This window comes from Cynoglossus semilaevis, chromosome 20 (genome assembly GCF_000523025.1).
Source record: "Cynoglossus semilaevis isolate Cse_v1.0 chromosome 20, Cse_v1.0, whole genome shotgun sequence".
In the NCBI taxonomy this organism is placed as follows: Eukaryota; Metazoa; Chordata; class Actinopteri; order Pleuronectiformes; family Cynoglossidae; genus Cynoglossus; species Cynoglossus semilaevis.
In genome coordinates, this window is record NC_024326.1 from 5,343,505 (window position 1) to 5,354,850 (window position 11,346).

The 11,346-nt window shown below is 39.3% G+C and overlaps 1 protein-coding gene across 6 annotated transcripts in view; it reads left to right on the forward strand.

Annotated features, from left to right (window-relative positions):
• LOC103396196 (transferrin receptor protein 1-like) overlaps positions 1–11,115 on the forward strand; it is an 11,858-nt gene extending 743 nt beyond the window's left edge. Inside the window, exons 3-17 of one of the 6 annotated variants that reach the window (XR_003053034.1) lie at positions 116–243; positions 340–433; positions 919–1,058; positions 1,179–1,330; positions 1,456–1,575; positions 1,677–1,762; positions 1,866–1,929; positions 2,346–2,413; positions 2,721–2,788; positions 2,911–3,004; positions 3,628–3,846; positions 3,956–4,114; positions 4,320–4,530; positions 7,675–7,794; positions 7,878–8,149. Coding sequence is in view for 5 of the 6 variants with exons in the window: in XM_017042446.2 (XP_016897935.1) it covers positions 116–243; positions 340–433; positions 919–1,058; positions 1,179–1,330; positions 1,456–1,575; positions 1,677–1,762; positions 1,866–1,929; positions 2,346–2,413; positions 2,721–2,788; positions 2,911–3,004; positions 3,628–3,846; positions 3,956–4,114; positions 4,320–4,530; positions 7,675–7,730 (1,659 nt within the window). In the remaining variant the exon portion in view is untranslated. Of the gene's footprint in view, positions 1–115; positions 244–339; positions 434–918; positions 1,059–1,178; positions 1,331–1,455; positions 1,576–1,676; positions 1,763–1,865; positions 1,930–2,345; positions 2,414–2,720; positions 2,789–2,910; positions 3,005–3,627; positions 3,847–3,955; positions 4,115–4,319; positions 5,435–7,600; positions 8,150–10,941 lie in introns of those variants that run through there. The other 5 variants (XM_025066063.1, XM_025066062.1, XM_017042446.2 and 2 more) reach the window with 5 other exon arrangements.
• The last annotated feature ends 231 nt before the right edge of the window (positions 11,116–11,346 follow it).

The following is an 11,346-nucleotide window of genomic DNA, read 5'->3' on the forward strand; positions in this document are numbered from 1 at the left end:
CCCCCCAACAGTGCTAAAGGAACTGAAACGGAAAAATCCCTGCCCCATTTTTTTTTTTTTTTTCCAACAACAACAACTACCCCAGATGACCTTATTTTATATGGGTTGACTGCAGGGTACAGTTGTGTACGGACACTACGGAACGGAAGAAAACTTCCTGCTGCTGCAAAACGAAATGAGAATCAACATGAGTGGGAAGGTTGTTCTCCTCAGAGCAAGTGAAAACACTTTTGCCGAGAAGGTGGGTCTTTGTACGGATGTGTGACGTGAAGATGGAAAAGACGTGCAAGTTATCTCGACCGTCTGCTTATCTTTTTTTTTTTTTTTTGTTGACGGGCAGGCTAATGCTGCCAAATTTGGAGCTTCTGCTGTGTTGATTTATGCAGACCCTTCGGATTATTCTTTTGAAGAGAACACTCAACTCTTTGGACACGTGAGTGAATGTTTTTTTTTTTTTCCCCATAAGAAATAACAGGAAGAAGGAAAAAAAAGAATCAGGTCTGGATTCTTACCTTCGAGACAGACGATACAGTAGCGGCTAATGGCGGCATGTGCCTTACACGTACTCTATGTAACTTAAACATAAACTTAGACTTTCTTAGGACTTATCACTATTATGACGAATAATGCACAAAATAGAGAGAAAATCACGTAGATAACGCTAACGATAATGAAGAAGTGAAGTGGCGCGGGCTGCTCCGAGTGCTCGCACACCTAGCGTTGGTGTCTGTAAGCGTGCTCGTACAGTATCTCAAATCTTTACTTGTGTCTCAAAGCAAAAAAAAATTAGCTCGAAATACTCGTATGTCGAGACGCTTGGATCTTGAGGTTCCGCTGTACTATGTCAGTCTTTGGGGTGTTTTTTTTTTTTTTAAAAACTGCTGGTTGAATTGGTATGAAACATTTGTGTCTTCACAGGTCCACTTAGGCTCAGGAGATCCCTACACTCCCGCCTTTCCCTCCTTCAATCACACCCAGTTCCCACCCATCAAATCTTCAGGCCTGCCGAAAATATTGGCTCAGACCATAACTGCTAAGATGGCAAACAACATTCTGAAGTAACGCTCGAAAAAACACACTGTGAATCTGTATCTGAAACGGCGCCGAAGCAAAACAGACAAACGCTTCAAACAATGCTACGAAGTTTACATACCGCTTTCCTTATCTGTTTTGAACAGGCAGCTGGGGGGTCAGGACACACCATCCAAATGGGTATGCGCTCACAAACTGGGAGATGAGAATGACAACATTACCCTAGAGGTCAATAATGTCTTGGTCGAGAAAAAGATCAACAACGTTTTCGGTTTCCTCGAAGGGCTGGTAGATCCAGGTGCTTTTTTTTTTTTTTTTTTTTTTTTGCTCAACTAGTTATGGTGTGATCAGCATCCTTAAAAAGTAAGAAGTGTTGATTAAAATGATTTTTTTTTTTCTTTCAAAAAAATATTAAAATTGCAGATCGCTTTGTGGTCATCGGTGCCCATAGAGACGCGTGGGGTTATGGTTTTTCTGCCTCAACCGTCGGCACCAGTATTCTCGTAGAACTGGCCCGTTCTATATCGGAAATGGTAAAGCATGGTGAGTTTCTGGTTCGACGATATTTACTTGTAGTGATTTAAGTACTCTACTGAGGAACTGTGACCAGGCAGAAATGTGAAAAACTTTTTATATTTTTACAGATAGAGTCAAGTTAAGGAGAAGCATTTTGTTTGCAAGCTGGAGTGCTGGGGAATATGGAAATGTTGGCGCCACCGAGTGGTTGGAGGTGAGAATGGACGAACTAGGGGAATTTTTTTTTTTTTTTTTTTTTTGTCGATGTATTGTTTTGTAGCTTTATGCAGTAATGATTTTCTTTTCTCCAAAAATAGACTCATCTCGCTACTTTGAACCAAAAAGCTATCGTGTTCATCAACCTGGATGATGTCATTCAAGGTAATTACTAGCATGATTGAAACCAACCTTCACTCAAACCGTTCCCTGTGCGAAGTTTGTTTCAACGGCGTGCGTCAGAATGACGGATGGAGACTTTCTTAAATAAATTTATGGGAGACGGTGACGTAAGCACAGAACACCGTAGGTCCAGGACGCCCTGTATTATTCCATGTATAAAATACAAGATTTAAAGCAGCAGTAAAAATGTGCTTCTTAGTATTATATAGATGCCATAATGGGGATTTTACACATTGTTTTTAAATTTGAGTCTCACTTAAATCCTTCTTCCTTTGCATGCAGTTTTAAACCCGGAGCAGAACAACCCGTCTGTGCTTTACTGTACTTCATGTTTATACTGTTACCAAAGATGTTTGTTTTTCTTGAGAATGCTCGACTGAAAATTGCTAATCCCCCAGGTTACGGTGAATTCAAAGTATCAGCCAGTCCCCTCCTGCACGCCCTGATTCAGAAAACTCTTCAAGAGGTAAAACCTACACCCGTATGCCCAGTTAAAGTCCTGATTCCTCAGAGTACTGTATTTTCCAGACTATAAATTGCACTTATTTTTTTTATCATTATATTATATATTAAAAATAAATACGTTTACATGTTATTTTTGCATTGTCAACCACTAGAGGGCACTTCAGGCATGGTAACCTGTATCTGCTACTGTTTTTGTTTTCTTCATTATGCATTTTTGGCTGGTGCGACTTATAGTCCGGAAAATACGGTATGTGTATTTCAGAATGTTGAATTTTTTTTAATTTTATTTTTTTTCCTCCCCCCACTAGGTGAGTTCCCCCGCAAGCACTGGATCGCTGTATAGCGTGTATGGGAAAGGCAACTGGGAATCCAACATGTAAGTTTACCTAGGCTGTAGCACTGATCTTTACAGGACATTTGTAGTATTTTTACCAGTACATTTTTTTTACATTTTAAATGTTCTCTATATAAACTAGTGTTTTGTTGTTCTTCCTCCAGATTGGAACCTCTGAAAATCAACGATACAGCTTATCCTTTCCTGGCCTTTTCTGGCATCCCCTCGATGTCATTTAGATTCAGAGGTCAACGCAGAGTGAGTCAACATGCCGTAGATTGGCTTAGTATTGAAATATACTCGCATATAAGCCGATTTTAAAACACCCAAAAATTAAAGATCAAATCAGACGGTCGGTGGCATTTTCCATTGATCGCATCGTCACCGATTATAAACACCAAGTCGAATGTACGTTCAAAATATCATTACACTTAATAAATTCCAACTTAATACAATCTACGACAGATATGTAATAATTATTTTAACTGTACCACTGATATACTGTATTGCAAAAAAAAAAAAATCACATCTTCTGAATTTCACAACAAACATTGGCTAAATCTTTGCAATTTTAACGTAAACGGTGTTTGCCAAGATAACATTCCAATTCTTTGTTGTCTTGCAGAAGTAAGACATTTTAACACGGCAAAAAAGTGAAAACAATGTCGCCTTATATGCAAGTCTTTGTAAAAATCACCATAAATATTTATATATATTTATATACATGTTTATATATATTTGTATATATGTTTATATATATTTGTATATATGTGTATATATATATATGTTTATATATATGTATATATTTCAGATCAATTATTTTTTTTACCCTATACCTGATTTCCACAACCTTAAACATCCCTGTATGTTAACTGTTTCAGACGTACTATGCTGGCACAATGCTGGACACACAAGAGAATTTGAGCTTGATCACAGGAAGGCAGCTCCCTGAGCTGACTCAACTGGCTATGCAGTTTGCGGGTACCATCGCCCTGAGACTCGTCCATGACCATCTGCTGCAGATGGATCTGAATAAGTACAACGGCGTCATTCGTGAGCAAGTCCTTGACATAAATACAAAAGTGTCGAATCTCAAGAAGGTGAGCTTAAATAACCGCGCTTCTTACGAAGTTGTGCAACATCCACCCTGCTATCTGATCGGTTGCGACAATTCCCTGTGTGTGTGTGCGCGCGCGCGCGCGCTTTCAGATCAAGCCCAAGCTTTTTTCGGAAGCCCTTTCTGTCAAGTGGCTGATCACAGCCATGGGATCCTACCGCCGCGCCATGGATAAACTGACAACCGACATCCAGAGAAGTGACCTGGATATCACCGAGAAGTGCCGCATTCTAAATGATCGCATCATGTCTGTGAGTGGTCGGGGGAGTCTCTCTCTAAATCTTTATTTAATTATCACCCTTCCTTACATTGACTTCTTATTACACATATCTGCCTACTTACTCAACTGTTTTTTTTTTTTACAATCTGCCAAAATTATAAAGCGTCTCAGAAGTCGGAACAATTTCAGTGATCATAATAACCCCTTCTCTGTGTTTATGTCGCGTGTCTGCGCAGGTGGAGCGCCACTTCCTGTCTCCTTACGTGTCTCCCAGAGACCAGCCTTACCGCCATATCCTACTCGGCAACGGCCCCCACACGCTGACTGCGTTGTCCGAGCACCTGGAACACCTGCGTACCAACGACCCCAAAGCGGACATCGACTTATTCCACGAACAGTTTAGTCTGGCCACTTGGACAATACAGGGCTGCGCCAACGCTTTAGCAGGTAACATCTGGTCTTTTGAAAAGGAAATTTAGAGAAAGGGGGGGTAAAAAAACATCTCTTTTATCCTGGTTACTTCCTTTGATCACAACCAACATTTGTGTTAATTGGCCAGATAAAAAGCGGTAATGAAAACTACTCTGACGGTCATCACTTCTGTTACGTTAAGTTTTCAACCGTTCATTGACAAGTTACATTGACAAATTGCCCGCAATCTAGCACCCTCTACAGCCCAACAATGATGACCAAGGTTAACATTTAGGGTCACGTAGGTCAACCATTTTCTTTAAACACGTGGCACTTCAATACTAAAATATATTACTCAAAATAACGTACTTAGTTGCTGATTATCCTTCGGTTTAAATTATGTCCCTTTTTCCAAGAACAGGAGAGGCGGGAAAAAAAACAACTTTTCAGCAAAGTAGCAGTACGAATCACTAGTTTACTCTTTAGGCGTTAGTGAAGGAAAAAAAAAAAAAAAGGCAGCAGCGGTCTAAAAAGCTAATGAGTCTCCGTTATCTTCATAACAATAGGTTCAAAACTGAGCTGGTTTGTTTTGGTAGCTATATTTCTGCTGTAATTTGACACCTGTTTAAAAAAATATTAATCGTACCATGCAGGTTTGCCTTTCAGAAAAAGAGGGAGTACATCTCCCAACAATGTGGCACTGAAAAAAACAAACAAACAAAAATGTATGTCTATTTATTGTGTTATTTATTTATCAGTGGCAGGGATCACTATAAATATATTTTTTTTTAATAATGTAATTATCGGGAGCAGTGCCTTCCATAATTATGACAGTTATACTGTCGAAATGACAAAAGCAGCATCTGCTAAAGAAGACGTACATGCGCGTTGACCAAGGGGCGGGACTACTGAACAGGGCAGTTGCACTCATCACAAAAAACAAAACACTGACAGTCGATGTATCTTTTTTTTTTTTTTTTTTTAAATCGTAAAAAATCCAGAACAAAACTAGATGGCGTGCCAGTCGGAGCATGTGAATGAAGTAGAGCGTAGTGAATTTCTGCTCTTTCAACCAAAGCCATTAGATGTTACTACGACTAATAGTCATTTGAATTGTCTTGTTTTGAAATTTCTTTTTAAGATTCTCTTCTTGTTTTGTGAATAAGAGAAGGTCGAAGCTCTACTCCGCTCACGTGCTCCAAGCCGCCGGTACTGTTTCGTTTGCCGCATGTCCACTTTGTCCGTTATCCTGAGAGTATTATCGGGAGCAGTGCCTTCCATAATTATGACAGTTATACTGTTGAAATGACAAAAGCAGCATCTGCTAAAAATCCAGAACAACACTAGATGGCGTGCCAGTCGGAGCATGTGAATGAAGTAGAGCGTAGTGAATTTCTGCTCTTTCAACCAAAGCCATTAGATGTTACTACGACTAATAGTCATTTGAATTGTCTTGTTTTCTACTAACCCCCCCACTCCACTCGAACCTACCCTCTCTAATAGTCATTTGAATTGTCTTGTTTTGAAATTTCTTTTTAAGATTCTCTTCTTGTTTTGTGAATAAGAGAAGGTCGAAGCTCTACTCCGCTCACGTGCTCCAAGCCGCCGGTACTGTTTCGTTTGCCGCATGTCCACTTTGTCCGTTATCCTGAGAGTATTATCGGGAGCAGTGCCTTCCATAATTATGACAGTTATACTGTTGAAATGACAAAAGCAGCATCTGCTAAAAGAAGTGCGCGCATGTTTGACTTGACGGCCAGTACCTGCCGCTCGGTACCATTTTTTTTTTCCGTAAACGCAACAAGACAATCCGACGAGTCCTGTCAGTATATCCGCCGTTTGGTCCGCGTACGCGTCTCATCATGACATTATCGGGAGCAGTGTCTTCCATAATGTGGGGGAAATGTTTAGAGGTAATTTTTACCTACCAGTGTGTCTCTATCGGAGGCAGTGTCCTCCATATTTCACTGTAGGGTTGGATGATTTTTTTTTTTTTGATTTTTTTTGTAATTATCGGGAATTTTTTTTCCCATAATGTGTATATATTGCTACACCCGGCGCACGCTGCATCTTCTGATCCCTTCTGTTGTTTTCATGTTGGTGTAACTTCACTGTCGTTCTGCTGAGACCTATCATCGTCATCTCGCGTGATGTCTCTTCAGTTGGTGGCACATCTTTTGTGATTTTTTTTTTTTTTTTTTTTTTCTTTTTGTTTCTACTCTGGTTGCATATAGAATTGCTGAATGAAGCTTTAAAACCGATCACTGATACCATTTCTTTTAGGACCACTCTGGTTAGAAGTGGTGTGGGCTGTTGTTTTTTTTGATTGGGTTCATGGTGCATACACTTTGTATTTTGTTTTGTGGTGTGTTACATCTTGTTCAAAAACTATTTTCTTGTGCTTTTTTTTTTTTTAAGTTCCGTGAATGCATAATTGTCAAATTTCAACTGCTAGTACTAACTGGTGTTCGTGCTGGTTTAGTTCACATTTTTGTTCATTTTCCTTCCGAAGAATTGCGTTACTGATGCTACATGTCTGTTATGCTACAAGTGGTATGGATAAATAAGATTTAAGATCAGGATTTAAAATGATTTCAAAAGTAATTAGTTCAATTGTTACTGGTTGAATTATCTTTAAGTTGTTGAGTTACAATTTTTCGCATTTGACAGGCTACCTTAAATAATCTTTAGCTATTGGTGGTTCAACTGATTACTGATAAGTTAATCATGTTACATTTCTAAAAATTTTTTTTTTTTTTTTTGGATCACAAAAGAAAATCCCAATTATCAATCCATTGCTCTCCTCTGTGTATGTAAGAAGAGCATTCAAAGACTTTTGACATTAGAATGAATAACACAAGGTTAAACAAATCCAATTTTTCTCTTAAACTGTATGAAAGTTTGCTTCATTCTTTCGCCTAAAATAAATGGATAAACCATACAACTGTGCTGGTTCGTGAGTTTTGAAAACTTCGTTCAGCATTGTCACTAAAGCAAAGTTTTATAATTTATAAATGCAATTCGGCCAGATTTTCAAGCCAGGAAATTTAGCTTTTGATAGACAGCGAGTAGGTACCACATTACTTTTTCTGTTGTCTTTTGCCAGCATTCCCATATTTCAAGTGCATTTTCAGTTGATGCCACTAGATGGCGCCAAGAAACAATTCACCTTTGTTTCAGAATGGCCTATCTCTATCTCGGGGGTCGCACAGCCACAGTCCGATCCAAGGCAGTAGGAAATGGAAAAACCGTACTAAAATAAAATTGAACGTGTTTCATGATTTACAGAGTGGAGCCAAAGTTTCAAACGTAATGAATTAAGTTTTATTAATTAAGTTAAATTTCATTTTACGCGCTAACTGTAGTTCTTTCTTTCGCCGCAGTTCTCCAATGACCGCAGATTGTGTCGCTGTAAGATTGTGTCAACCACCAAAGTCCTTATCGAGCAGTTTAAACACCAACATGATGCTGTGGCAGTTTTAAACCACACGATGGAGATGAAGTATACTTTTTGAGCAATCGATGGTTCTTCATTGTGATATTTCATGTGTAATCTAAGTTTGGAATTTAATAAGAGTTTGCCACTACATGTTAAATAACAGCTATATTTTCTTTTGGATGTAGTAATAAACTCGTTCCTTTTTTTTTTTTTTTTTTTTTAAAAAAAAAGAGAGGTAACACAATTTTGTTTGCTTGACCTCACTGTTTGCTTTGTAAATGCAAGAATACAGGAAACAGTCAGATCTGCCTGAATTTATATTACAGACCATGAGAAAGCTCGTACCGAGGCTTCTGACCAGGGCTTGTAAGTGAAGTCACAAGGCCATGTGCTGCCTGTTCCCTTAAGAGTGGGCTGATATTAGCAAAGATGTGAAAATGGCAATAATGTGTCACTTTGCCAACTGATTGATGCTGCAATCGCGAGCAATTGTGTTCATTCTTTCTTTTTCGTTCTCGTGTTAAGAGCACGAAGATATACTTCTGCTCAATAAGGAGAAAAATGAATTAAATGTCAGGATTTAGAAAATGTTTTGGAAGTCTTACAGTAGAGTAGAAAACATGTACGTTTTTTAAAAACTAGAATCGCAACGGTTTCTTTTTATAAATATATATTACAACTCTTTTAGATAGCAAATTTAGATTTTAATCGTCAAACTTGAAAAAATGAACAGTTTTGGCCAAAATATTTGCTCCAAATCCTCTTTAACATTTGTTAGATATGACAAAACACGCTGGGGTGAGTTTCTCTCAGCGCGTTGCGTTTTCCGGCCGTAGTAAGCCATCTTTCGCTTCCCAGACGATCTCTGAATCGCGTAAACGGCAGCTTTGGAGGAGACGCCAGCAGCTCCAGCTTTCAAAACCTCCTACACTGCTGAAGGTCCACACAACGAGAGGCATTGACCGGTGGCTGTGGTGTGCAAACGCTAGTTTTCTTCCGGTCGGCGTTCAGACCTTGACAGTACGTCTTCTTTTTCATTAAATATTGTTTTAGTCTGTGAGCAGAGGCATACCGGAAACAGGAGGTGACAACAAGTGACAGCAGCTGTGATTGACAGGTAAGCGCCCGTTGTGTACGCACGCGTCAGTGTGTGTGTGCGTGCGCGCGCTCGTGAGCCTGTGCGACGGAGAGTTCATGCTAATGTCACGTTTGTGTAACTTTTTGTTTTCTGTCGCTCTTGTTGTTGTTACTGCTGTATGGCGGGAAGAGGTGAGCAGGTGAGAGCCGCGGTCATTGCCTTCATTGTTGTGAAACTGCTAACCAAACAGTTACACAACCAAACAGTCACGGCTGCACGGTTACACAATCAAGTAGTAACCGTTGACGCTAATTGAAAGGTACGCTGTCCACGTTTCCGTGACGAGCTAGTGATATTTCGTGCTGTGTTTAAATGACCCTCTCCTTTCAAATGTCTGGCCATGTAAAATTTAGGAAAAGTTTAATTTGTACGTACATTTTGTGTGTCTATTATGTTTATAATTAATTTAGGCGGACAAAGCTACCGAGCACTTCACACTTCCCCGCCCCCACTGATAGGTAGATTTTCAGGCGGAATTTCACAGTCGACCAAGACTTTCTTTGGTTATTTACATTCGTAGTATTCTTGTGTACATTGTCCTTTTGTGCAGAATAATGTAACAGCAACAACCATTTTAAGTTATAATGACTATTAGTTAGCTCGGGCATGGGCCAACCACGGCCCGGGGGCCAGGGGCCATTTTGGCTTTTTAATGTTATTAACATGACGTCATTAATTTCTGTTACAATTAATGACTATTAGTTAGCTCGGGCATGGGCAAACTACGGCCCGGGGGCCAGGGGCCATTTTGGCTTTATAATGTTATTAACATGACGTCATTAATTTCTGTTACAATTTCTGTTATACCTTATATTCTCCAATAGATGGCGTAGAAAAAGCTAAACGCATTTTAGCTTCATAGCCTTTATGCATGACTTTTACATGTCAGTTTTAGATGCAGTTACATTTGTTTGGGTTCATATGATTGTCAAATTTAAGGTACCCAGTATATTTTGAAATCCAGAGATGTATTTCAGCCTCCAACATGCATTTTGAACAGCTATTGCACAACTCTTATCCAGTTGATCAGGAGTGTAACACTGGTTGAGTGCCCTCCCTGCACTAAAAAACAGAAATACAGCCAGATATGTGACAACTCCCTGGAAGGATGTTTTCATCTGCCAGTGTCAAGGCACATTCTGACTTCAATAAAATTCTTGAGTCACAGTCATTCCCATTACAGTTTACACAGTAAGTCCTTATCAGTGATCAAGCCACAAAGTCAGGGTTGGGTAATTGGCTTCAGGAAGTTGTTAATTCCTGGCTCATTTTGCTTAGTTGGTTATGGAAGTCATGGTGACCTATTGTAGGAGAGAAACATCATTTCTGTAAAAGCTTAAAAGCTGTGTAGGACCCTGCAACAATGTGACTGAGAATGGATCGCTTTTCTCTGATGTATCACATGACCCCCTCTGAGCAGCATCTTTGTCCTATTCAGTAGTTGCCCTGTGTTTGGCTCAGTGTCCATTCTGTGTCGTTCGAGAAAAGAAATTGCAAAAAAAAAAAAAGATTAACTTCTGCTGTTGCCAGTCCTGTGTTTGATTCCCAGATATCCAATTGCTTTGGATAAAAGCATCTGCTAATTGCCAGTTCTGTGTTTGATTCCCAGATATCTAATTGCTTTGGAGAAAAGCATCTGCTAAAAGGCATGAAAATTAAAGTGGCTTCGCCTCCGCAAACATGGGACTTGATCGCTTTAAACTTTGTGTTTATTGATGGAAAAACAAAACAGTCTTGCCATTTTGCTGTTATTCCTCAGATTTGTATATTATCCTCTTTCTGGATGTTCATAAGTAAAATGACCGAGTGCTGTACAATTTCAAATGTTTACTTAATTTAATTTTTTTTCATTTCTTTTATTTTGATGCAGTTCTTGCCACATTCTGCTTGGATCTGCGTTGACCAATGGGTGGAGATGAAATTATGTAAGTGCGTGCTGAGATCACATTGCCATGGATTCCGGGCCTTATCCGCACAGAATTGTTCTTCTGTCATCAACCTGAGAGCATCTCGTACTGCGTCACACCGGACGACGATAAAACCAGGTAAGACTTAAAGTTTCGGTTATTAATATATTTGAACTGTGTATTGTAAGTTTTTTTTTTGTACAAACTGAATATACCGAAAACTCAGAGATGCATGATTTAGTCTGTTTTTTTTTTTTTGCGGTTCAAGACTAATCTTGAGATTCTCGAGTGTGATGCACAATCACTTTGTGTGTGCAGAATTGAGATCATGCCAAATAGAGCTTTGTTTTCTCTAGAACAGGAAGCGT